Raw genomic sequence first — 27,964 nt, 5'->3', positions numbered from 1 at the left:
AGTGTTTAAATCATCAACAGTAAATCTTACCAGATCGACAGTGCTGTAGTTGCGCTATATTTGTAGAAGGTTTCCTGTTTCTTCTTGACTTTCTTCCTCTTCCACTGCAAGCAAGGAAGAACCACCCCACTCCAACAGCAACTTCTTGCAGAACTGTATCAACTGTAAACAAAATAATATCGTCTTGAGCAGACACATGGCCCTTCATGAACTCTTTTACATATCCAATTTTACGTTTTAGTTTTAACTTATATTCGTAATAATGACATTGATATGACGTAATAATGACATAATGGCCTTGAATGACTAAACTTTCAACTTTTTAGGTGTTCGTTGTTTAGTGTTCCGTGTTCCATAGTCAACTAGGAACCACTATAGTTTCGCCATGTCCGACGTCTGTCCGTAGGTCTGTCCTTGAGGTAATCCTCAGTGACCGCTAGAAAGCTAAAAATTAGTATGGGTATATAAAAACTATAAAACCGGCCAAGTGCGAGTCGGACTCGCGCATCGAGGGTTCCATACTTTTTAGTATTTGTTGTTATAGCGGCAACAGAAATACATCATCTGTGAAAATTTGAACTGTCTAGCTATCACGGTTCATGAGATACAGCCTGGTGACAGACAGACGGACAGCGGAGTCTTAGTAATAGCGTCCCGTTTTTACCCTTTGGTTACGGAACCCTAAAAACAGTTACTAAACGGGGACAAAGTTGTTGTTTAACCCATCGTGCTATGTTGGTGCAAGCGAAAGATTCCAAAATTGAACCACAATCGTAGCGAGTTTGATAGCGAGAGATCCTGAACCACGTTTTCCCTTCCGAACGTACCTTGCCTATGATAATAAGTCTTAGAGCGCACCCGAACAATAAAGTGCTACTGATATTCCATCACTGTCACTAGCAACAATTAACCCGTAGATAAGAAATATACTTGCCTTTTCATGAAATCCTTTTACTGCTTTATTTATTCTTTTAATTTCTTGTTTGAGATAAACATCTTCCTGAAATCGTTTATTTACTGTCCAAGTGTCACCACTAAATTCTATGGGCAACACGTAGGGGCACCCTAAAACCAAACAAGTTCTTATTAATCGCTTTTCGAATGTTTAAATTCTCAACATTATTATTTGTTATTTGTTTTACATTACTCGCAGTGCATTTTTAACGCATTAATGGGTCTAAAACTTTGTTAGCACTATGATGAGGAAATAGTTATTTGTTTTACAAGGGGGCAAAGTTTTGGTTTAACCTCTAGTGCTAATATTGATACCGACATTAAAGAGAAAGTTTCCAAAATTGCACCACGAGAGTAGCGAGTGGTTCGAAAAATGGAATCTTGAGCGTTGCGAGGGTTTCAAGGCACGAGGGTTTTAATAAATTTTGCCACCGAGTGAAACACAAAATTTTTCACCACACCAACACAAGGAAAATACTAACTGTAAAATATCAAACAAAGCCAAAACAAATCGATTCAAAATGCATGTTAATAAATATTTATCATTTAAAATCATTATTTAAAAAGTCAATTCTACCAGCCAACCTAAGGAAACAACTCAAAACTTTCATTTGATTACTTTGCCCCACATGTGGATGAAATGCAACTTTCTCATCAGTTTTTGAACAATCAAGAGACCCTTTACCAGCTGGTTTGGTGAAAAATCCTGTAGACATCTAAAATAAATGTAGGTACCTATTACTTATTGTGTAAACTTTAAAAATCTGTCATTAATATGGTAATACTCGTAGCGTATCGCGCTCGCACCAATAAATGTGAGCGAGATGCACGAGCGACTGATGTTGAAATGAGATCAAATATACATGAATTTTTAAGTTCGAATCGGCATCAGAGCGAAAAGCGCTGCGAGCGTCTAGAGTTGCTACGACACGCCGTAGCCCGTAGCAACTTTTTAAACAATTCGTAGAAACACTGATATTGAGGCCAATTTAAACCTTTAAAACCTTAATATGTCATTGATATTGTTTCATAACGTAATGCAAAAAGCAGACTTAAGGCTTGAAGGCATTCTCTACCTGTTGTACAAATAAAACCACAAAAAGTTATTTCTTCAGAAACAAAGTAATGCTAAAGGTCTATTTTTTTAACGCTCACGATCAGGCGATTCATCTGCTCGTTTGCCTCCTATAGTTGGTCAAACCAAATTGTCAGTATATAAGAACAAAAAAAACTATACTCATTTTGATCTTATTTTGTGTGACAAATATCTGAACACAACTCTACTGTAAAGGTATTAGAGTGCTTGTTCAAATATTTTGAGCACCTCGGCCGCTAGGATATATCTGATCGCGACTGTACAAGAATACGCACCTTTTATAGTCTCCAAAGAGCCGTCACTAATAACTCCCATATTGGTGTAGAGTGTCGCATTGGTTAGACGCGCCCACCAAATCTGATGCAAAGCTTTTGCAATGGATGCCGCCTTGTAAATACTTCCGTAGGGATTCTTTCGGGCAACTGCAACCGTCTACAAACAATAGATTTTTAATTTACGACAAATAAACGTAGTTAATGACGTATACATAATAAATCGGGGGATGGTAACTTCTGTAAAATATAATACATATTATAAACCGCAGTATAGTACCGCATACATTTTGATCCAAGTGCAGTGTGTTATGTTAATTGACTCTAGAAACACCACAATTAAATTAAGATTGAAATAAATATATTAAAGAAACAGTCACCAAGACTTCCTGTGCCTGGGACTGGGTTAGAACCTGATGACCAAGGCGATAAGCCTCTCTCAAATTTGCTTTTACCCAGGAAATTGAGATGGTTCCCAGTGACCGGATGAGTGGCCTAGCCTAGAGGCAATGGCGACTGCCACGTACGCTGGTGGTTGGTGAAATGTATACATAAACGGATTCGTATTGTCTGAGGATTCGTATTAACTTGTGCTTACAAAGAACTCAAAAACTGTTTCTGGTCAAGTGAACACGAAGCTTTATTTTCTCCTTGTATCTAAAAATACGCAAATAAATATAACGGGTTAGCACGTTATTATTTCGCGGATAGGCAAAGTCATGGCAAAGTAATATTTTTGTTTTAGTATGGATTTCCGCTAAGTAACGCCTGATTTTTCAGTTCATGTTTTTTTTTGTCAAAATGGCGGATTTAGACTCGCGAAGTCTACAGCTCACAGAGCCACTTAGTTTCCCTGTTTATTTATTTACCTAGTAGTCCTTGGGCTGTATATCTGTTTCAATGAGTTTCCTGGGCCTTGAATGTTGTGCTACACGTCGGAAATAATCAAATAATATAAATGTAAACGGCTTTTGAGGGATTATATAAATCTAAGGTCATAACCAGGCATCGGCGTTTTTGTCGCACGGTAAGACTAGCAAGCTATGGAGTCGACATTTGCCATAAATGTAAACTCTTATTCATACTCATACTCATTTATTTAATTTATCTTAAAATACCTTTATCACAATCCCTCAATGGCCGTGTCTGGATGTTTTGGCAGGTTGTTGCGTACTCGTGCAAACTTCTGACATGCTTTCACGAGCAGAACCATGGCCATTGGCTAAGGGCGGAACTGATAATAGACGGGTTGATTAATCGACGTGATTGACGCAAAAACTACACATACTCTTAAAATAAATACTAAGAAATACCTTCAAACTTAGGTATAGATCTGTTTTACGTTATATCTATAATAGGGATGATGACACATTGAATTTTATAACAAAATCTAGTAAAATAGATAGCAGATGAGCAATTTATCACAATAATGTGGACAATTAAATAAAACTTATAAGGAAACTAGACGGCCCCGCGGCTCCGCTCGCGTAAGTGAAATAAAGGGTTTGTCTTATGTTTACTTAAACAACGACCTTACTATGTAATCTATCCCTTTAGCATTCAACCTTGCCAGGGTTCATAGCTGTGATAGGGACTTATTTGCAACCGTTATTTAGATAACTTTTAGCTAGTATTCGGCATCTGCCTAGTATCTCAACACAAAAACTTTGACAACCTGGAACTTACACTATCCAGTGACTTGGCACTGTTGGCTGACTACTTCAGAATGTGGCGATTACCTCCTAGCATAAGTAAAACACAGGTCTGCTGCTTTCATTTGCACAACCTATTAGCCAAGCGTGAACTAAAGGTGACCCTGAATGGATCGTTAGTTAGACACAATTTCACCCCCAAGTATTTCGGAATCACCCTCGACCGCTCCATGACGTTCAAACAACACCTCTCCAACAAAGCTCGCAAACTCCAGAGTCGCAACAACATCGTGCAAAAACTAAGTGGCACCTCTTGGGGAGCAAGTGCCGAAGTGTTGCGAACATCAGCGCTATCTCTGGTGTTTTCAACAGCAGAATACTGTGCAGCGGCGTGGCTAGGCAGTGCTCATGCCTCCACAGTAGATGTCGAGCTGAACAAAGCCATGTGAGTCATATCCGGGACGCTCCAATCTACGCCTTCCCACTGGCTCCCCGTGCTGTCACGGATTGCCCCGCCAGAACTCAAGAGGAAGGACGCCTTGCTTCGGGAAGTGTCCAAGATCCAAAAGAACCCTAAACCTACCATGTTATGCAGTTTTTAGAGCCAAACAAGCAACGCCTCAAATCCAGGAATCTCTCGTGTAGCATCGCCAAAAACCTAGGCGATAGTCAATTTAATCTCAAACGCGAGTGGGCAAAATCGTGGGACTTGTTAATGGCGGGAAAACTAGGCTCTGATATCACGCCTGGCTCCAGAATAATGGGATCGGACCTCCCTAGACGAGACTGGTGCAAACTTAATAGACTGCGTACTGGTCATGGTCGATGCGCCTACTACAAACACCGCTGTGGGTGGGTGGATTCCCCGGCCTGCGGTTGCGGTGCGGAAGCACAAATCATCCAGCACATCATTCATGACGGTCCTATAACGCGTTATGTCGCCCTATTGTCATACTCCCGACTCTATGGACTATGGAAACCTGTTTCATTAAATTATTACGTTCATTTTGTATAAAAGTAACTTGATCTATTTCGTTGGCAAGAGTGAGGCTTGCAATCTTTCCTTCGTTGTTGATTTGATACCATGAATGCCCGTCCGTGATACACGGTGACCAACCAAGCTTTCGACGGTCCAAGGTCACCCTAACCTTGGTCGGGCCGCAATATAATTTTGTAGCAAAACGACGTCTGTGCGGTTGGAAACCAGAAAGTCTCGTCTCGAAGCTACATATATAGTATAGAAAGTTTGCAATTTGACCTAACTGGTTACTCCCCCCGAATAGCCATCCTTGTTGTTTTTTATACTAAATAATTTACCTTAGCTATGATGATTTCGCTTCGCTAGGACGAATGTCCAGAGAGACATGAAGGAGCTCGGCCTAACTCCCGACGACGCTTATCAACGGAGCAAGTGGCGCCTCAAGATTAAGAAAGCCAAAGAAGATGATAATTTACCTTCGCTATGAGATCCTTCTTCAGCCAAGAAGAACTAAACTGCGTGTGGTCCAAGTTCATCAAGGCCAGGACATTCTTGCCCACAGTTTCCCGGTCGCACGGCGAAGCCTCGCCCATTCTGTCCTCAATGATTAAAGGTTTCTCAAACTCTACGTGAAATATTTCATCATTCGCGGCCCAAACGAGAACGTTATTAAGGACTTTGGACTGGACCTTGATTTAATAAAAAAATAAATGCTATTAAAACGATTAATTTTATCAAAACGTTTTCAGAGATATTAAATTATTTTCGTAATCCCACCTTTAAATGTTCGCCCAAAACAGATTTAGCGATGGGTGCTATAGGCGTAGGGCAAAAAAATATATCAGATGGCAAATTAGATAAAGTCATCAGAATATGTATAGACACAAAACCGTCAGTAATGAATATTGGCTTGCGGGCCTTCTTTTCAGGCAATATTGTTTTTTTCTTATGTTTTTCATGTTTCTGAGCAGTTTCTTCTGCTTGGACTTCTTGTACTGATCCGTGAAGGTTATTGGCTACGTTGATAATCAAATCTAACATATCCAATGCCTTATCATCACTCATCTTGGTAAAATCCAACATATTAGGATTATCAAAATTTGTTAAGAGACAAAACACGTCTGCATCTGAAATGCTACGAATGTACCTACATTTATTAATCGTATGGTATAAACTTATAACAGTGGCGTAGCTAGGGGGGGGGCTGGGGGGGGGCAAGTGCCCCGGGCGCCATCCAAGAGGGGGCGCCAAAATGGGCAAAAAGCAGCAACAGGGAAACTTTTGTCAGTCGTCAGGGGCGCAAATTTTGGTGACTGCCCCGGGCGCCATATCCTCTAGCTACGTCCCTGTATGGTAAAGCACATTAAATGTTTTATGAGGTATAATAATATTTTCTATGTATGGCTATAGTACCTTATTGGCACCATCCGTGGGTAGGTACATGTAAGTACCTAAAGTAGTTTAATGTACACGTTTATTGTCATACCTACATTATAATTTTAATAACAAAACTTCCGTGAGACATAGACATATTAAATATATTAATAACGGGTCACTCACGTGTTTTAAGTCGAAAACGCTCGACATGTTTCACGCCCCCCCTGCCGCCAACGGCGCCCGCGCCGAGTCATCGGGCGCGGAGGGCTGCGGCCCGCAGTCTGCGCCGGTCCGTCACCGTCGACGCAAGCTCCTGATGACGCTCCTCGGTACGGAGTGAAACATGTCGAGCGTTTTCGACTTAAAACACGTGAGTGACCCGTTATTAATATATTTAATACATTATAATTAATTATAAATTACCTAATATTGTCTTCGGTTACCGCGATAATTACTCATGAAAAAATATACGCGATATAATCCGTTTTCATAGTTTTATTTTATAAATTACCTGCTTTACCTCATTTATTGACATCTAATAGGCCATTTTAGAGTCAGACCAAACTGCAAAGTCAGTTCTATTAAATTATGACGTTTTAAATAACACTTGCTACCTATCAAAATCGCTGCCAAGTTAGCTTAGTCTGACTCTACCTATGTTTTACAAATTATACCTATTGTCTCTTCTTCTTTTCACCGGGAGTATATCAAGTAGTAGTAGTAGTACGAACCTTGGCAAATTGCAAGAAATATCAATAGAGTTGGTACATGCAAACGCACATTTCTCTAACTCAAATTTTAAGCCTGTCGCCTTGGATTGCTCATTTGTAAAAACCATGAGTACAATGTCGATGAGTTGATTCTTTCCAAAGATTTCACCAGAAAGGATTTTAACCGCAAGGAATTTTGCAACCGGAGATTTTGAATTAATTATTAGCACTCGTAATGGCTCTTCTGGGGAGTCGCATTGGAAATTCATTGTGTAGGTAGGTATCTAAAAACGCTCTGAAGAAAACATACCAAACTGACAAGCACCTGACAAGTCGGGAAAACATTATGAATCAAACTTCATGTGAATCGATTTGATTCGGTAGGTTACCTAGTTAGTGTAGTTTGCATTTCCGTCAGCATTTGTGGATGCCTCGTAGAGAGGCGAAACACGTGTCGGGTATTGTTCTTTTGGTGGTGATTTGTTATATTTATTTGCGTACTAGCTTTTGCCCGCGACTTCGTCTGCGTGGAGTTAGCAATTTGGGTAGTTAATTTTTTATCCAATATGCTTTTTATCGTTTCCCCATACAAACCTTCACCCCCTTAAATGGTGACTTCTGGGATAAAAACTAGGTACCCTATGTCTTTCCCCGGGACTAAAACTATCTCTACACCAAATTTCAACTAAATGGGTTCAGCGGCTTAAGCGTGAAGAGGTAACAGACAGACAGACACACTTTCCCATTTATAATATTACTAGCTTTTGCCCGCGACTTCGTCTGCGTGGACTTAGTAACCCCAGCTAGAGTAAGAATAGCGCCTGGAGAAAGTCTTATAGCAATTATTCAATTTGAGCATATTATGCACACAAATTAGCAGATACTTCATTAATTATCTCAATTCCACCTTTCCACCCCGCTTTTTACTTTCTAAAGGGATGATTTTCGGGATAAAAACTATCCTGTCCTTCTCAGGGACTCAACCTATCTCTATGCCAAATTTCATCTAAATCGATTCAGCGGTTGAAGCGTGAAGAGGGAACACACAGACAGACAGACAGACAGACAGACTTTCGCATTTATAATATTAGTATGGAAGTATGGATATTAGTATGTTTTTTTTTACTTGCGTATTTTTTTGAAAAATACGCAAGTAAGTATAACGGGTTAGCACTGATTGACTAGCACGTTATCTTTTCGCGGATTAGCAAATTCATATTTTGGTATTAAATTTATGCTTTAGTTATATTTAATTAGACTAATAAGATCAACATTTTCTATTTGTACCGGGTACAACGCATTTTCATGCAAGAGGAGCTATAGGGACCGTGCGCGTTGGAGGGTCTGCCATCTTGTAGCCTGAATCGGAACCACAAACATGTACATCACATGTACATTGACACTTCACGCCAAAGCAAGTGCTGCCATCTTGTGGGCTACTTTGAAAGCATAAACTACACATTTACGCCTCTCGCCAAAAGCTGGTCAAGCAAATCTTGTTAGTAAAAAGGAACAAAAAAAACTATACTTATCCTTTTCATTTGAGTGCTAGTACTAGTGTTAGACAAAGATAGTATGATTCTCTCTGTCTATGTTTAAATGAGACAGTCCCTTGACAATACATATACCTATAGTAGGAGGAAAACGTATCGAGCGAGAGGCGAGAGGGAGACGTTTCTGATCAAACTGACAATTTGATTGTCTCGTCTGGATAGCCTTTAAACATAAATGTCATCTGTCACAGACTGACACGTAGCGTTTGGACAATTTCTACGTTTGAGGTATGTTCCTTTCCACGTAGTTATTTGTTTACTTTTTATTTTTTTATTTCATACAAAATATTAACCACTAAACTTGAGAAAATTTACAATTATTTTATTAAGTAACAATAACATTTATTCTTACTATTTTTTTAAGTAACAAGTAGTAATAAGAATCATATTATTTGCCTTCAAGTAATTGTATTAGGATCAGAACGAAACGTTTCACAATGCAAAGGTAAAAATAAACTTTTTGTTATGAATAGAATTTACCTTTTAGTAATTGTCGTAATCGAAATGTTTTTTAAAACCAGTGTGTAATTATGTCCTCCTCTAAAGATCAAATATCAGAATTATCTCCAGCCACACCAACGGCGTCCGTGAAGGAGCCATCATTCGAGAGATCTCCATCTGTAACATCTACAAAAGAAGACAAATGGCCAGACTTACTCTTATCCAGACCCGAAAAATCTTACTTTTTCAATTCAAAATGTAAGTACTACGCTTAATTTAAATAAGTAATTACCTATGACGTGTACGTGGACGACATAGAGAGTCAACAATTTACACAATTACTTTGTATTATCAGTGATAAGTGATCAACATGTTAGTTGTATTTCGTAAATAATAATTTCACTATTTATACGACATACTGTTGTTATTGAACAACTACAATATTTGGTGTACTATAAAAGTCCACCTTATTCAAGCAACAATATTAGCTATTACTGCAGTTTTTTATATGTATTTACTTATCATACTAATTAACCCTTTATTATGGCACATTTAGATATGATATGGCAAAAATTTACCAGCCTATAACATCTTCTATTCATTTTTTTTTTTGCTTGAATCTTGTTTTTAGGGTTCCATACCTAAAAAGTAAAGACTTCACTGTCTGTCTGTCTGTCCGTCTGTCACCAGGCTGTATCTCAAAAACTGTGATAGTTGAAATTTTCACAGATGATGTATTTCTGTTGTTGCTATAACAACAAATAGTAAAAACAGAATAAAATAAATATTTAAGTGGGGCTCCCATACAACAAACGTGATGTTTTTGCTGTAAATTTGTGTAATGGTGTGGAACCCTTCGTGCGCGAGTCCGACTCGCACTTGGCCGGTTTTTTTTTGTTATCCTGGACCATTAGAGGGTTAACAGCTAGCTGTAGCTAAAAATAAGGCCTTCAGTGGATAGAAAATATGTTAAAAGCAACTATGCATTATGTTATCAATCCTTTAAATATCAAAAACTTTCAACATGTGTTTCTTTATTGCAAATAAAATGTAACTCAAATACATTTTTCTATTAATACCTATAATTTGCGGTAAAGTACAAATGACAGGGTCAAATGGAGGAAATTAGGGGAGGCCTTTGCCCAGCAAAGGGACACTAAATTAGGTTTAAAAAATATAATATGTAGTATAGTTGGATATGATTGAATTCCTTCATAATGACCTGAGTTTGATATAGCCATAGCCACCAGAATTCTTTTGCAAGGCGACTTTTTATACCCTCTCATCATAAGTGAAAATAATACAGAAAGAAAAACGAAAAATATACAGATATTAATTATTTGCAGCAACCCGTTGCTTAGTTTACTTGGAACTTGGCACTCCTTTACACATAGTAGTATATATTCTAGAAGCACTCTTTAACAATATTTCACCATTTTACCCCCCTTAGACCCCTTATAAACTATGTGTGTGCCAAATTTCCATCCAAACCTTCCTATGATAATATTTTGCATGGAAGTATTAAAACTTTTGTAGCTTTCTGATCAGCATAATACCTATATGTGACGTTTTCAACCAAAAGGTACCACATTGTCGCTTGTCAATAAGGTTGATTTCAAATTGAAGCTATATAGAAATAGCGCCTTATTGACGATCGACAATAAGTACCCTTTTGGTTGAGAATGGCACATATATGAAATAATACCTCTATGTACAATCGCCATCAGATATATCTGAGCGGCCTAGGTGCTCACAAATATCTGAGCACGCCTCTATTGTCAAGGCGTTAGAGTGCTTGTTCGGATATTGTGAACACCTTGGCCGCTCTGATATATCTGATGGCAACTGTACAGTTTAGTTAAAAAAAAGACTACCTAATAAACACTGTAAATAAATTAAACTCTAATTAATCAGTCAATTTGTACATTGCCACAAGTTGAGTTTAATTAAAAGTGGACAAATAAAAAATAACAACTATATCCATAAAAGCAATATGTCATAGTAGAAATTTTCTAGTCTTACAATACTTTAAAGAGTTCATATGGACCTACATTGGGAAAACTACGAAAGCGAAAGCTACTTCATAATTTGGCAACACTTGCACTTTACCAAGGCATGCCTTGCCTTGGTTGCTACAGTAAAAAATACTTTTAGTTTACTGATATTTGCAATTTTTCAAAATTACACCGTTTTCAGAGTTACCCCAATGCAAGGTGCAGGATAATATTAAAAGGCAAAAGTGTCCGTCTATCAGTAAATCTGTCGGTTATCTCTTCACGCTAAGACCACTGAATGAACTGGATGAAATTGTTGTACCTATGGAGATAGTTTGAGTCCTGTGGAAGGACATAGGATAGTTTTTGTCACGAAAGTCATCATTCTATGGAGACCAAGTCACAGGCAAAAGTTATAATTTAGGTCACAAGTAAAAGTTACAATTATATACTGTATTTGCTCAAAGTATTCAAGAAAAATCTGAGATAATTTGTATGTACAGTCAGCAATACTATTCGCTTAGCACCTTTGCATACAAACTTCTATGCAGGGGGGGACCTTTTCTCTGCAGCTGACTGTACTTGCTTCTTATTGAAATGTATTTTTTTTATATTGTTATTTATAACTACATCTATCCCATTATAAAAGAACTATATTGTGCTTACGTCAAAAACCACTGGACAATTCACAAACAATGTATTTCTGAACTCTCCTCAAAGATGGCAGCACAAGTTGCAAGTATTGATTTTTTGCCTCCCATGTTGGAGGTAGTCATACTGTGGAAAATCAATATTGTTAGTTCCCAATTCGGTGGAAAAGTTATTCTGCGTCGTGAAAAGTAAGACGCAAATTGCAGATTTAGCAAATAACGTGGTTCTGAATTAACTGTATCTATTTACACTAACTTGTGGAGATTGAGAGCTTTACATAGTGAAATGTATTCAACGGAGTGATTCGAGATTCACCTTCACGTGTTCGTTGTTTCGCTTGAAAGTTTATTTGCCGATTTATTATGCGTTCGTTGACCGCGGTCCACGGGCACCCCCTGCCTGAGCTAGGCGTTCCCTCCAACATCAACCAGGGCGACGGGAACGGAGACGACATGGCCGGCGCGCAGGACACCATCTATCTCTGCAACTTCCGCGTCTCGGTCGACGGAGAGTGGCTCTGTCTAAAGGAATTGCATGACATGGAAATGCAGGATTCCTATATAAAGCCTGCCGAGCCGGGCGTTATCACCTCGCCCGACGATCCTATGCATTCTTTAATGGGTAACAAACGTCACGCATTTAGTTTACGTCAGGTTACGTTTAAATTATCCAATTGTTACATACTATGTTTTCCTTGTAGCACGTGACCCCGTAGTCATAGAGCGCAGTAACCTGGTGAATATCTCCAAGTTGATCGTTAAGGAGCTAATCGAACAATCGCTCCGATATGGACGGATGTTGGACAGCGACCATCTGCCGCTGCACCACTTCTTCATCGTCCTCGAACATGTCATGCGTCATGGACTTAAACCGAAAAAGGTACTTTATTCGCAAGGTCTTAGTAAAAAACACACATAATATGTAATTATATTATATTAAAAAAAGTTACTAACTGTGATAGTTTTTTAGAATCAAATAGATTGTTTTTAATTTAAACAGCATTTGCAGGGTCTTCTTGGTCCTAAAAAGGAGCTATGGGATATTCTTCAGATGGTTGAAAAATACTCGCCAGAAGCAGCCGATATTACCGCCAGTGTCCGAGATCTTCCAACCGTCAAGTATGTTACACGGCTCATACACAACTTACTCACAGTTTACAGTGACTTCTGAAAGAATAACGAACACATGCATAACATTACTTTCATTTTTATACAAATATCCGAACAACGTAATTCTAAATATTATTATACTTTCTTTCGAATGACTTCCTGTCATCACACGATGGTCGTGTTTATCGCTTGCGTCCATATTAAAGCATTCATTTCATTTTGACCCCCTGTCCCTCTCTTCATCAAAGCGTTTTTATGAACAGCATTTTCACACTGATTTGTCCGTCAAGTTTGTCATTCAAACACGTAACATTACTAGCAAACGTGTTATTTATTATTAGAACCGCAATGGGGCGTGCGCGCGCCTGGCTCCGACTCGCGCTGATGCAGAAGCGCCTCGCGGACTACATGCGACTCCTGCTGGAGCATCGAGAGGACACGCTCGAGGAATACTTCGAGCCGCATGCTCTTATGCTGAACGACGAGGCTGTGATCATCACGGGGCTGCTCGTCGGCCTTAACGTCGTCGACTGCAATCTGTGTGTCAAGGTACTAAAGTACTTATGTAGGTGTACGGTTTTTGGTCGACTAAATAAGGTTACTGGAACATTACGAGGACACGATCCGGGAATACTACCATCCGCATGCTCTCATTCTGAACGACGAGGCCGCTATCATCACCAATCTACTCATCGGTCTCAACGTCGTCAAGTGCAATCTGTGTGTCAAGGTTCCAAAGCACTTAGGTATTGTTTACTCACAGCTGGTCGCCGAAATAAGGTTACTGGAACACTGCGAGGACACACTCGAGGATATCGAGCCGCATACTCTCAAGTCTCATGCCCAACGACGAGGCGGTGATCATCAACGGCCTGCTCGTCGGCCTCAACATCGTCGACTGCAATCTGTGTGTTAAGGAAGTAAGCAATTAGATGTACAGTTTATACGCGGCTGGTCGACTAAACCGAAATCACAGAATAAGTAATAGTATTATCATACAGAACGGCCACGCACCGCCCCGCCCCGACTCGAATTACCTCGCCCCGCGACAGCAGATTGACGGCCGTTTGCCGGCCGCTCAGTACTATTTTTAAGCAACTTACTCACACTATGACGCATGACGCGTGTACAGACGTGCCGTTCACACATAGAAACGCAAGTGATTTTTGATGTATAGCGTGTCCGTCCTGTGCCGAAATAGCTCTTAGTTAAAAAATTGTACCTTGTTCTAGGAGGAGGATTTGGATAGCCAGCAAGGCGTGATTGATTTCTCGCTGTACCTCCGAGGCAGCAACTCCTCCACCGACCTGACCACCACGACCAACAATGCCAACACGGAGCCAAAGCAGCGGCACATCAACACCATGTTAGATCAAAAGAACTACATCGAAGAACTCAATCGGCATCTCAAGTGAGTTATTTTCCTCATATGTTAAGGGTTGCGTTGTAAATAGTGACTTAGAGCAAGTGATTTACAACGCCCGTATCTATTGCATTTACAGCATTGTTTAATTGTTGCGTAACTATATCGGTGGATATATGAGGTTGATTTGACTCGCCTGTATCGGCGATTTGTAATTCACAAAAAACACCGTTATACGGTCATTGAAACTTGATTCATTCCTTGATTGATGGTTCTGCTATAAATAATAGACGATTGGACAATAATTAATAAATATTTTTATACCTATATGCATTTTATAGAGCTACAGATATAATTATGGTTAATAATCATCTGGTGTTAAATTTAACCATTTGTCAGTAGTTGATGCCTAATAGGGTGTTTATGAATAAGTATATATTTGTTATATTATACTACAACCTCAACAATTATGTTGGATTTAGTGAATCATCAGTGACCATTTTTTGTATACATTCTGTCACAGTTTTTTCAAGAATAATCATCAAAAAGTTAAACATCCCAGAAACTCATTACATCGTTTACTGATGAGCAAATAACAAACTACTTTTATACATTATAGCGCAACGGTAGCTAATCTCCAAGCCAAAGTTGAAAGTCTGACTACAACGAACGCCTTAATGAAGGAAGACTTAGCAATCGCCAAAAACACAATGATCACTTTGGTCGAGGAGAATAATCAATTAAAACATGCATTGGGTAAGTCCGTTAATAAATATCTGTATTATACTAAGTGCTGTTGTGTCTCATGGTGATAATTATGCAAATTAGAACTGTCCTTCAAATACTGCAGTCGTACGCACTGTGTAGTGGTAATAAAATGTACGTAGAGTGCATGCGAGTAATTCGCATATGTACGAGTATAAAGTAGACATTTTATTCGTGTTGCTGTCACAAAATCAGCTGACAGAATCACGACACATGGACGGTAAAGGAAATTTATACTTACGCCACTTTCAGTCGTGTCAATTGTCAGAATAATAAGAATGTGCATTTTTAATGTACAGTCAACTACAAAAAGATGTATAGATAGATAGATAAACCATTTATTCGTTTATCTATGCATCCATATTTTCAACTTATTGCTTTGGAATAAGGTCCCAAAGTGGATACATCTTTTTGTAGTTGACTGTACCTAGTATTAATCTTCATTGTGCCAGGGTACAAACAGCAAAAATCTATGTATGCAGGTGGCAATCCTAAGCTAATAGTTTTGCTGTATGTAGGTACAAATTGGCCCAAGTTTTTCTACTTTCTTTACCTTAATTATCTACTTAAGTAACTCCGAATCCAAGTTTATAAGTATAATAGTTTTGTATTTTGTGTGAATTAGGCGTTACTTTTCGTCAGCACGTAATATAAATATAGTCGTCAGTTCACTAACGACGAAATTCATATTTAGAACGAGGAAACGGGGTTTTCCAGGTCTTATTGTTAACTGGGGCAGTTGGTAAGAACTTATTATGATCAGCTGCGGACTGGTTGAAAGATTATTTGTATTATGTTAAATAAGGGATAATGTAATAAAAAGACTAATATTCGTTCCAAATATCACTTATACTAGAAAATCACCGCGCAACTTATTTACCAACCGCCTGATGTAAGTGGTAGACTTATACCTGTCTACTTTTCAATCATATTTGTTAGACACTCATGAATAATTGTTGGTATGTCTTATACACTTGTGTCTTATGTCTTCCAAATGCTGTGTAGTGACAATTCACTTTCGTGGGTGTATTAGCGATAGTTTATATATTTATTCCTCGAATTCACGTGACTATCGGGCGCGAACTCATCAAACTAATGAGCCCGCGCATATCAAAATCGCGATGCGATGCGAATAACAATACACGGATAGAGGACAGTAGATAAGACACCTTGCAGTCTAACACTTCCCATGACTCACGCTGTTTAGTTTAGTTAGTCGGCATTAGTATGCTGGAGTTGTCGCACGTATTTTGATGTCCGTTAATTCTGCGCTCGGCCCGTTATGCTCTATCGCTTTCGCTTAACATTAAATGGGCAATACCACGGCAAAAAATCAAACAAGTCCGACCTTTTGGACGAGGTCTTGTGAGTTGCCTAATTATAGATTTGTGTTATTTTGTGCCCGGTTTTAGACTTTTTGTGACTTATTGGAAGTGTGTTTTATTTATGTGCCGCGCTATAACACGTGTTCTTTTTGTCCAGGTCAAGACATCACTAAAGATAGTAGGATGAAAGTAACTGAGCTGCATTCGGATGAAGAGGTAAGGATAGCGATATATTGCGAAATGCGTATTAATGCTTAAAACGCAACTTAAACAAATGTAAACAAGTAGTTTGGTGATGTCATTACAACATCACTAATCGTCGTCGTTCGTAATTATTATTGTTGTTTATCGTATACAACGCGTACTCATATAAACATGAACTAAGTACTGTATAAACTATTGATTTATATCAAAAACCTTTTACAAAATAAATACAAGAACACAATAAAGTTTTATAGACATTATAAAATATAAATAATTATTCATGTTGTTTTTTTTTCAGGAAAAACGCAGCGTCAAGAGTGTCACGTCTGATAAGACTAAGAACGAAAAAGATAGCGAATTAGGTCGAGTACTGGAGGAAGAAAGGAAGAAAAATGTAGAGCTGCAAAGAGAACTGGATTTACAGGTACATGTTATGTATTTTAAAATAAATAAAATATATTTATTTAAATAAAAAGCAATTTAAACTGCCAATCACTTAATACAACTATTTTCTTTTACAGATTTCATTAAAAGCTGAGATGGAGGTAGCTATGAAATTATTGGAAAAAGACATACATGATAAACAAGACACAATAATATCTCTACGACGACAACTCGATGACATCAAATTAATTAATTTGGAAATGTACAAAAAATTACAGGTAAGCCACCTTGACACGTTTGAAATTGTAAATTCGAATGCATGTGCTTAATTAGCGTCATTACTTAGTGTAACAAATTATAAAACGCCATAACATAACTTATTATAATTAATGTTTCTTTTGTCATTAAGTAATAGCCTTTAGAGAGGGCATTCACGGAAGAAATCGCGATAACATTAACATTGACCTCTAAATTGGCGTCTATTAGCTCTCTCCTGTTATTATGTTTGGTTGGAGTGTCGAGTGTTGCCCAGAGTTCGCACAGTTGTAACAATGGCAGATAAGAACGGCGCTCACGAAGGCCGCTCATTCAGCGTGGGTGCAGAGATGCATGTCTCCCGCCCATGCGTTCTCTTTAGCTTATTGACTAATACTTACTTAATTTGATTAAACGTTTGACATCATCTTCATTTTACTAATTCAAATATATCTTTTTATTTTATTTTGTAACTACTTTATATCTACTTTTTATATCAATGTATATATTTGACGTATTTATTAGATTTTTTATTGTTTATATATATAGAACTTATATCGTTTATCTTATATACTCTCCCTATACTAATAAAATGGTGTATTTATCTATGCCGCGCTTGTCGTACGGAAGGAGTGCGAGATGGAATTGACGCAGAAGGGCGAAATCGTGTCCAGGCTGCAAGACAAGGCCGAGCAAATCGGCAAAATACTCAGCAACATTGAGAAATATAACCACTTCCTAGGACCCGACCACGACCTGGTCAAAGCGCTCAGATCTCCCACCACTAACGAGAATAATCTAGGCGAAAAGTTAGAGAAACTCAAAACTGATAACTTCGGTCAAAAGAGCTCGAAGGCCAAGGACGAAGGCCCACCGAATAAAAAACTAAACCTCCAGGAAATACCACCGTTCAGACGAACCACTAGCAAAGATAAGCCTATTGCCCAAATAAGAGAATAGCTTTAATCACTCCAATAAACTATTTGTCTCTTAAAATGTTATTGTACAAATTATCGTTCTGGTTATGCTCAGCTCGTCGTACGGTGTTACTGATGCATTGAGGTGGTATTTCCTAATTAAATCGCCACAGCAATGTACTAACAATATTTCTTATAACGATATACCTATATATTTACTAACGGTTATAAATTATAGCATCTTCAACGTTTACAGAGCGTATTCTCACATCTCAAAACAATCATGATATGTCATGCTTAGACTGTATATTTCCGCTTGTTACTAACAATTTTGGACGCACTATGTCATTATAATGCAGCAAAATTTTATTGGCCTTGTTTTAGGAATGTGAAAGTTCTTTGAAACATAAAACAGAGCTAATAGCCAAATTGGAAGCAAAGACTGAATCAATGGGCAGCACGATACATCAGCTTGATGAGAAGTAGGTTCAAAACTTTTTACTATGACAGCATCAGGCTGCGGGAGGCCGCGCAGTCTGCGGCGGACTAGAGACCCCACAACACCATAAGGTCACAGACAAGTGCTATAACAAATACGAGATGACCTGCAGGCATTGCCGTGGAGATCTTTCAATGTTTCTCGTCCGTGGCCGGCCGGCCTTCCGTCAATGAGAGTGCCTAGACTTTACGCTATCCATTGTACTATTCATGTATGTAATGCTTGACATATCAATATTGGAAGCACTTAGGTGTGCCGCAATGCACAGCTTGCGTGAGGTTGACTAGCGTCGTAGGTATTAGCTGTTTCTACCCGCTCGGTACTGGCAAACCCCCACAATTTGTAAACAATGTTTTGAAAGTATATTTTTGAACAATGTAACTGGATTGGACTGTAAGGGTTTTTACACGGAGGCTATGCTACTATTGCTTTAGCTTCTCGTTGCTGTGATTATACAATCTTCTGGTTGTTATATTTCATTGAGACATGTTACGTTAGAGTTAGACCAAGATAAGTCTGCAACAATTTTGATAGCACACGCAGTGCAAGTGTTATTTATACGTCATAATTTCATAGGAGTTTGACGTTTAAACTAACACTGCGTGTGCTATCAAAATCGTAACAGACTTGTCTTGGTCCGACTATTTGTATTAAGTTTGATTATTTTATATAATTATATGATCTGTTTAGCGGAATCTACTAATTCGTTGAATGATATTTGATTACTCTATTGAGCTATAAGATGTATTATTATTTTATTTTATACTAAATTAACAAAAATGTTTGATTAATGTTAACGTACAATAAAATAAGAGTGGCATTATTAAACATGATGTAGAAAACTAAAATTATTTTGTAAAATTAACTATACATATACATAGTTGTATTTGCAGTATTATTATTGTACCTTGCTAAATCGACGAGCTATTAATTGTAGGGATGGTTTGATCTCATTCGGTTGAATTATAAAAACTTAATTTTAGCACTTACTAATTATATGTAATGTGATCAAAATGCTTCATATTCTTAAGCAAATGTGAAGGGATCCAGTGATAGAAGTTGAGATTCCTATTCATAGTTTTGTAATTCCGAGATACTAGCTATGTAAAATTATATTTATAATAAAGCATATTCAGTCGCATACTGTATTTCATTGAATACCACAATACTTGCTTGTTTTTTATGTTAATTGTGTAGGTTTGCCACTACCTTCTTTGTGTTTGCATGCGTTTGTGAGTGACGGTCCCTACACTTCACAATTAGAATTGCAAATTAACTTTCTAACAATATTTTCAAGTAAACAAGTAAGTGTTATTTTTAGAAGAAATGTTGTTTATGTTGCATTTTTGGATTATCTATAGGTACAGACATCATGAATATTTTCAATACATCCACACCCAACATGCATTATAATGATTATTAATCATAATCATACACGCGCGTGTTTATTTTATACGACTATAAAATAGAATATAATTGTAACCAGAAATTGATTTTGATCGACCAATTCATATCCTCATAGATGTTTTTGTTGATAACACCATAGAGTAACTTATACTAGAGCGGTACTGTCATAGTAAATTTTGTAACCCCAGTAAATTCACTGCGATCTATCGACACACTTTAAAACTAAAAATAAATATATATAAAAATACGATAAAATGTATTTAAATATGGATAAATGATTTTTATTATTTGCATTAATTATTTGTATGATTTTGACCCATGTTATTTCACTGATATGCGTTAAAATTGTTAAATAACAAACGAAACCGTCAACGCCATCTATACGACAGTAGGCCAAATCTAGTAGCGCCCTCTGAACGAGAATCAAATTTTCTTGATTTTCGAGGCACGTTTTTTCCTTAGACTGTATCCATCTATTACGGAGTTATATCTATCTTTGATAACACTCATTAATATAGCAATTACCTACTTTTTAAATATTAATTGATTATAAGTTTAGGCAGGCCTATGGAACTCTCCGCGCGAGCTCGGATTTATACCTACGACTCGCTTCCCGCCGGCGGGACTCAAGCTAGCCAGTTGGTTGCCACACGCGCTCACGCACTCACGTCACCGCGCGCTATGCCAAAGAAATGTCTTCGTCACAAACAAATAACACAGCTTGTAGTGTGGATGGAATGGATGCAGAAACAACAAAACAAATAAAAAATATAGTTTTTTCCTCTTTCGACGGATGGGGAAAAGTAAGTAGACATTCTCAATATAGTACTTACACCTACTGTTATTATTTTTACGATAGTTACAAGCTACGTAGGTACTATTAAATTGATTTAAAGATGTAGGTAATGTTTTTTACGACACATTTATCGGCAACCCTAGCGTTGTGCCGGCGCGCGGTGCGGGGAGCGGCGCATTGAAATGGTAGGTATTTGCGTTTTCTTTGAGAGCTAAGTATCTGTTCGTAAGAACCAAAGATAGATATAACTCCGTAATAGATGAATACAGTCTAAGGAAAAAACGTGCCTCGAAAATCAAGAAAATTTGATTCTCGTTCAGAGGGCGCTACTAGTTTTGGCCTACTGTCGTATAGATGGCGTTGACGGTTTCGTTTGTTATTGTTATTTAACAATTTTAACGCATATCAGTGAAAGAACATGGGTCAAAATCATAAAAATAATTAATGCAAATAAAAAAAATCATTTATCTATATTTAAATACATTTTATCGTATTTTTATAAATCTTCATTTTTTAGTTTTAAAGTGTGTCGACAGATGGCAGTGAATTTACTGGGGTTACAAAATTTACTATGACAGTACCGCTCTAGTATAAGTTACTCTATGGTAAGAACTATTATATAATCTGTGGTTTAGGTATATTTAAATAGTGAAGCAAATTAATTATTAATGAACAGGCAGGATCTGCTAGGTCACTTACCTACAGATAGATAGGTATATAGTTACCTACTTACTTGATATTATTTGAGATGATCATAATTCGCAAAACTGACATTAATTGTAAGCTAGTAAATAATTGCTATAAATTGGACTTGGACTCATTGTTTTGTGAAGACAGTTTTAGTATTTCTGATAATTTCAATTATACTGTTGTGCTTTATTTTCTGGTGATCATGCCTATGCTAATTTAGCTAACTACTTATATTATGAAGAAAAACAAATTCTTACCATATGTGGGTATATGATGAATATGTTCAGCAGGTCTGGTACTACTAAATGTAGTTAAAATAAATGGTCGTATGAAATATACACAAGGTTTTAACACAAAATCATAAACACAGTAAGCGTCTCACTGGCTCTATATCTTCGGCTACTTACTCATGCAATCATATAACCATGCCTACAAGGCCAAGTAGATATTGTTTCCTTAGTTACCACACCGGGTGAAGTAAGTACAAAAGTGTAAACATTTCCATTATATCAAGATTTTGTATCAAAATCATTGTAAGTGCACTTGCAGTTTACTTAAATTTTCCGCAAATTCTTCTGGCGCTGCGGATCATAACAGACCGATTCTCGTAGCTATACCGCTCCGTTACTAAGCATTTAATGAGTCGCAGTGCCAGCAGAAAGTACGGTAGGGTCAAGGCTGGAATAGTGGCTCACTCAACCTAATAACCTAACCTAGGCACGAGAGTGGCTATTTGTTTCCCTGCTATTACAGCAGACACATCCAGTAATTGAACAAATTCATATGGACTAGCAGTGGTTATTCTAACACGCGAGGGTATTGAGCGATATTTGGCCATGAATCTAGTATAACTGGATCGGTCATGAGGGGTGGGGGAAAATGACCGAACGGGATAGTCTTATGTATCTTTCAGTAGGAGTAGCAGAGAAAGCGCTGTTATTGTTTGTCCTTGTCATAGTTTCACTTTTCCACCGCTGCCACAACCGAGGTTGTGGCAAACAAATAAGTACGTGACATGTCATGTTTGTTCGTTGCTTGTTTAATTATCGTTGTTTTGTATGAAATTGTGCTTTCTCTTATGAAATATAGTGATGGTTAGCGTTTTGAATGCTTGAACTTTGATAAAATACTGGTGAATTGTTCTGTAATCGGCTGTAATAGCCGCTCTGAGCAAAAATATGAGATCATAATTTTTCACACGTAAGTACGGTATTTTACACCTTCCTCTTAACGCAATATGTGAGAATAACATCGTAAAATTACGTTACACTCAAAGCAATGTAGAATCAAACGATTTCTATAAAAATATCACAATTATTTACGCAAATTAACAAAACATTATTTGTAAAATTATCCGCCCAAATTACGTAGGTAGGTAGGAGTCTGAGGTCAGCCATTTTTAAACTTCTTCTTAATTTAGCTGCATTACAATCATGTTAGGGATACCAGATGAAAATATCATAATTTTATGGGTAATTTTGACCTCGAAGTTTTTTCGTACTTCTAATTCCAAAAAATAAATAAACAAATGTTGTAAAGATTAAATGTGGTGTACATTAATTGGTGTGATTGCGATTTGTGATTTCTTTAAATTAAAACCCATAATACATTTTATTTTACGTTTTATTTACTAAACATGTTTAGTTTTGTACCACCTGCGCGAATTATAGGAGGTATTTCATTGTTTATACGCCTAAAAAGAACGGCCCATTGACATTTTATTTAACAATTTTTTAATACCGTCAAACAAGCTAACTTTGCCTCCAGGGTAATCGCCCCAACGTGATATCAAATATTGGGGTAATTTTTACCAATATGGTATCCCCACGTTTATGACGTCATCTATGTCTATCCCTTACGGGCGCACGCGTATAGCTGGTCTATGTAATGCTAGGTCTATGTATTTGGCCGACTGAGCCACTGTCCCCGCCTTGACCCTATATGCGGGCATCGCACAAAAGCGGGGAAATGAAGATTAAAAAACTGAGCTGTTTAACAGAGAACCTATCGCGAACCACATCGTTCTTTCGTCTATTGCTCTAATATGCAAGAGCGATAGCGAGGCAGATAACGAAAATTCGCCGTAGACTTCAGGGCCCTGAATATAATAAGATACACGTTCAGGTTAAAGGAAGACAAGGCTGCTAGGAAAAGTTTGGAAGAGAGCGCGCGATCGCTGGGGCAGAAGGCTGCGGCCGCGGAGACGAGAGCAGTGACCGCCGAGGGGGATCTGAGGATAGAACGCGAGTGGAGGACTTCGCTTCAGGTATACATTTGACTTAGGTACCTACTTAACGAATACGCGCTGATAGAGAAGTATTTTTGTCGATTTATTCGGTCGATTACTTGCTGATACTGGGTATTAGTCCTGAAACCTATTCTGTAGTTGAAAATAATGCTCAGGAGCCCTCTGTGCCATGGATTTTAAGCATTTAACCTCTTGATGAAGCACGATTCAAACTTTTAACATTATCCATTAATTCATTTTTGACAAAGTTACGACATTAGGTGATCAGAACATATTTAATTATAGTTAGCGATATGCAAATTCGCGAGTTATTCAGTTTGCTGGAATGCAAAATATTAAATAAGTACAATATGCAATTGATAAATTAAGTTTTTTGCATTACAGGAATCGATGATACGCGACCGAGACAAAATATCAATGTTGACACAAGAAGTAGAATCTCTCAAATCTATTGGACAGGTGAGCTTGTAATATAGTTATCAGTTTTGCAGGAAACTGTATAAATTGTATGTATAATTTTGGAATAATAAATCTCTCTATCTATCAATCTCTAACCGAAATATGGCACTAAGTACTTTCCTATTTCGGTACCAGCCAACTTGTTATCAGCAGAGTTCGGACAAATTATCGCAAAAATAAATATCGTATAGAACAGGGTAAAAAATGAACAATTTTGAACTGCAGTTTTGAGTATAATCTGGAAATTTTATTCAAAAATACTGTACATAATACGAGCTTAATAAATCTAGTCATATTTTGAGATATAAATGATTTTTGATGGTATTGCGATGATTTGTAAGTTATGACTTAAATTCTCGCCACTGGCCTAATGCCATAATTGTCATGAATACTATTATTTCCTTCCAGAAATATCTATCCCTACAAGAAGAACAACACCTACTCAAGACCCAATACAGCGAAGCTCAGAATACGTTAGAAGAAGTTGGTGCGACGTTAAGCGAGACCAAGCTACAGCTGGCCGAATTGTTAGAGAAGGAAGCCTTGACGGCCCCCGCCGACGACACGCCGAACTGGACGAGCGACAAGGACGCCACGGTCTGCACGGCCTGTGCCAAAGAGTTCACGATAGCGAGGCGGAAAGTAAGCATGTTTATAATTATAATCAGGGCACTCCTACCTACTTATCGACGCAGAATCTGCTGCTGCTTTTCGGTTACATTCGTTGCAGACTTTTTTCTCGAATGGAGTAGTTTGAGTACGTTCGCTTAGCATCTTCGGCGTAAATTTAGCGCATATATTCGTTTCTGGCTGAAGTCACCTTGTCAGTGAATGAGCAAAACCAGTTAGAGAAGTTATTGCTCGGTTTGCCTTGACATAAAGTTTTATTTACCCGGCAAAATGGGATTCTGCTTCGATAGGTAGTGACCCTAATTCAATTGTCATTGCGCTCTTGTTTATTATCTGAATAGTTTTTTGTTTTACTTTGTGCATATGCATGCAGGCATACTCGTGGCTTGGTCCGTTTATAATATACGTATAATTAGACCATCTAGTCACTGATATAATTTTAACTAACAACAAACGAACGATTTGCGACACGGGGACACCCTTGAGATGAATTTATGAATTCAAATTTGAATATAATGTCTAATTATGTCGTATCAAGTTTCTATAGTTCTATAGTTTCGGTCCGTGGGCGTTGGAGGGTTCGCTATCTGGTGACCTATTTTGAAAACTTTAACTTGACACTCCAATATACACATGCCAATGCCACCACCTGTTCACGCTCGCTCCCCTGTGCATTGTAGGGTCTGTCATCTTGTGGCCTAAATCGAAAACTATAACTTGACATTCACACTTCGCGCTAATGAACAGGGGAGTTCTGTCACGTTCTGTGCTACTGCTACCCCTTAGTGTTCTGTTCATATACGATCCCCATCAGTCTAAAATAGTAGATTGTACACCAAGGGGATAAAGTACTGTTTTATGTCACGGGCGCGACATTAAATCCTGAACGTAACGAAGGACTGCCAGTTTTACTCCCGAGCGCAGCGAGGGAGCTATGAGGTAATTCCCGAGCGAAGCGAGGGATTCAAGCGCCCAAAACAAAAACAGTTTTATTCTCGAGGTATATACTCTACTTTTCTCACCTTATGCGAGACAATAAAAAACAGGCTTTGTTCGCAACTTCTTTCTGCCGGCGTGGCCTACTTGATTTAACAAATGAAGATCGTGCGAATCTCGTAGGCCGCGGCTTCGGTTTACGAAAATCGAGTTGGCCACGACCGCTAATTACCAGACCGCAGGCGGGTGCAACACATTTTGCTTAACGAAATTAGACTTTAACGTCATAGCAATAAGGATTATGAAAAGTGAAAATTACGTTATTGACCGGCGGGTTATAATGAAATTCCATACAACATTATAACCTGGCTAAAGCCAAGGGATATAATGTCTTGCTTTCGGTGAGGTTTATGTGATATATAATCCGGCTTTGTCGAGCATGTGGTGTGAAAAACAACTTACTAATTACCTACTATTCTTTATTTCCAGCACCACTGCAGACGCTGCGGCCACATATTCTGCAGCGCGTGCAGCGACAAGTCCGTGGCGCTGGCCGGCAACACCAAGCCGGTGCGCGCGTGCGACGCCTGCTACGCCGAGGTCAGGTTAACGTAGCCGTGGCTTACCTAGGTTACTATTCAATTCATACGGCCACATTACGCCGAAGCCAGGTCAACGTAGCGTGGATTACTAGGTTACTATTCAATTCTTACAAATGACTAAATAACCGTTGGACTTTTATGGTCGAACGCAATTTTTAAGCCGTCTTATTTAGTTAAACGTCTTAATGTGACTGAATCGATTCAGGTTTTAATTAAAGTCCGTGGCGTTGGCCGGCAACACCAACACCGTGCGCGTGTGAGACGCCTTCTACGCTGAAATGAGGTTAAGGTAGTCCTTACCTAGGTTAGGTTCAATCCACAGGAATGACCAAATAACCGGTGAACTGATATGGTAAATTTTTAAGCCGTAATAATTTTCACGTCTGTCACTCTTCAGTGACATAATCGACTCAAAAGGTTAATTTTTGGAAGAACACTTCACTGGCAGCGAAACGAATCGAGTTTGAGAATATTTATTTTGTTCGGGATCTTTGGTCATTGAAGCCCATACTAGTGTTCATTGCGAATATACCAACGAGTAAAATAATAGCTAGATTAAACGCGGATTAGCGGTATCTCAAATCAAAATTGAATGAAAACATATATCGTCGGACGACGTTAAGTTTTCACGCCAAGTGCTATGTCAAGTATGGAGCTTATAGAGATGCATTGCAAATTTAGCTTGGTTACAGTCTACCTTAAGTTCTCTTAAAATTCAATTTTCAAATAAATTTGATTTAGAGATTCTGCTATTGGGCTTATGAGGGCAGAATGCCTATTAATAAGATAATATTATATACCTAGTATAGCCATAAATTCTGTTACAAAGATAATTGTCTACTATGACTATGAATTAAAAGATTATTTTATGAATTTAAGGTACTAAATAACACAATAAATAGGCTTTATATAAGCGTGCCTATCTCACTAAAATAGGTACCCCTAAAAAGGCTTTTTAATTAAATTTTAAATATATACAATATTTAAAATTTAATTAAAAAGCCTTTTTTATTAGGGTTCCGTACCCGAAGGGTAAAAACGGGACCCTTTTACTGAGACTCCTCTGTCCGTGTGTATGTCTGTCTGTGTGTCTGTATCTCATGAACAGTGATAGCTAGACAGTTAAAATTTTCACAGATGATGTATTGCTGTTGCCGCTATAACAACAAATATAAAAACAGAATAATATAAATATTTAAGTGGGGCTCTCATACAACAAACGTGATTTTTTTGCCGTTTTTTGCGTTATGGTACGGAACCCTTCGTGCGCGAGTCCGACTCGCACTTGTCCGGTTTTTTATTTCATGGTTGTTCTGTACAGTTTAAATTGTAACAGAACTTATGGCTAGACCAAGTAGTTATTAAAGGAAGTTTGAATATGAGAGCATAAGTCTTTTACTATAGGTAAATTCATTAATGCTGGGCATTAGAAAGATTTACGAAAGCTGGCGCGGATTTTCTATGAAAAATCTACATTTTCATAGAAAATCCGCGCCAGCTTTCGTGAATCTTACTGTAGCACAGAAACATCCAATAGAAAAGAATCCTAGGGGTGAATATAAATAATTATAATTTCAGTATGAATATATAAAGGCATATTTTTAAATAATAACAAATAGACGAACTATCGTAATTTTAGTTTCTAATTTGTCCCGAATTGTAAATTGTTTTCGCATTACGCTAGTTGTCAGTATAT

The 27,964-nt window shown here is 37.9% G+C and overlaps 2 protein-coding genes and 1 long non-coding RNA gene across 8 annotated transcripts in view; 2 read left to right on the top strand and 1 right to left on the bottom strand.

The window, feature by feature from the left end:
• LOC134751414 (uncharacterized) overlaps positions 1-27,964 on the top strand; it is a 440,348-nt gene that overhangs the window by 395,209 nt on the left and 17,175 nt on the right. The window lies entirely within an intron of this gene.
• LOC134748773 (malate dehydrogenase, cytoplasmic-like) lies at positions 55-7,339 on the bottom strand. The gene is made up of 6 exons (XM_063683555.1): positions 7,062-7,339; positions 5,731-6,088; positions 5,430-5,642; positions 2,326-2,482; positions 878-1,065; positions 55-162 (listed from the first exon to the last, which is right to left on the bottom strand). Exons 1-6 carry the CDS (start codon positions 7,307-7,309, stop codon positions 55-57), a joined length of 1,272 nt encoding a protein of 423 aa, XP_063539625.1. The 5' UTR covers positions 7,310-7,339.
• On the top strand, positions 9,043-27,691 carry LOC134750794 (RUN and FYVE domain-containing protein 2). Of its 5 annotated transcripts, none has more exons than XM_063686048.1 (14): positions 9,043-9,292; positions 12,380-12,558; positions 12,679-12,797; positions 13,130-13,337; positions 14,021-14,199; positions 14,771-14,907; positions 16,399-16,457; positions 16,744-16,869; positions 16,967-17,107; positions 18,386-18,483; positions 23,518-23,659; positions 24,026-24,100; positions 24,509-24,742; positions 26,156-27,689. In XM_063686048.1, exons 1-14 carry the CDS (start codon positions 9,124-9,126, stop codon positions 26,279-26,281), a joined length of 1,992 nt encoding a protein of 663 aa, XP_063542118.1. In that variant the 5' UTR covers positions 9,043-9,123; the 3' UTR covers positions 26,282-27,689. The 5 variants fall into 5 exon arrangements, with proteins under 5 accessions (XP_063542118.1, XP_063542110.1, XP_063542117.1 ...); XM_063686040.1 differs by lacking the exon at positions 9,043-9,292 and adding an exon at positions 11,833-12,300 and having other exon boundaries at positions 26,156-27,691; XM_063686047.1 differs by lacking the exon at positions 9,043-9,292 and adding an exon at positions 11,834-12,300 and having other exon boundaries at positions 12,688-12,797; positions 26,156-27,690.

This window comes from Cydia strobilella, chromosome 2 (assembly GCF_947568885.1).
Source record: "Cydia strobilella chromosome 2, ilCydStro3.1, whole genome shotgun sequence".
Lineage (NCBI taxonomy): Eukaryota > Metazoa > Arthropoda > Insecta > Lepidoptera > Tortricidae > Cydia > Cydia strobilella.
Note: the sequence above shows the minus strand (reverse complement) of the source record. Positions and strands in the feature narration are given on the sequence as shown.

What these genes read in the sequence shown, in the direction of transcription:
- LOC134748773 (XM_063683555.1), bottom strand. Translation starts at nt 7,309, where the DNA reads ATGAATTTCCAATGCGACTCCCCAGAAGAGCCATTACGAGTGCTAATA. An exon ending in TTTTGGGCGAACATTTAAAG is followed by an intron (nt 5,643 to 5,730) that starts GTGGGATTACGA and finishes TATTAAATCAAG; the next exon opens with GTCCAGTCCAAAGTCCTTAA. An exon ending in CTCTTTGGAGACTATAAAAG is followed by an intron (nt 1,066 to 2,325) that starts GTGCGTATTCTT and finishes GTTTGGTTTTAG; the next exon opens with GGTGCCCCTACGTGTTGCCC.
- LOC134750794 (XM_063686040.1), top strand. Translation starts at nt 12,042, where the DNA reads ATGCGTTCGTTGACCGCGGTCCACGGGCACCCCCTGCCTGAGCTAGGC. An exon ending in ACTGCAATCTGTGTGTCAAG is followed by an intron (nt 13,338 to 14,020) that starts GTACTAAAGTAC and finishes ACCTTGTTCTAG; the next exon opens with GAGGAGGATTTGGATAGCCA. An exon ending in AAATGTACAAAAAATTACAG is followed by an intron (nt 17,108 to 18,385) that starts GTAAGCCACCTT and finishes GCCTTGTTTTAG; the next exon opens with GAATGTGAAAGTTCTTTGAA.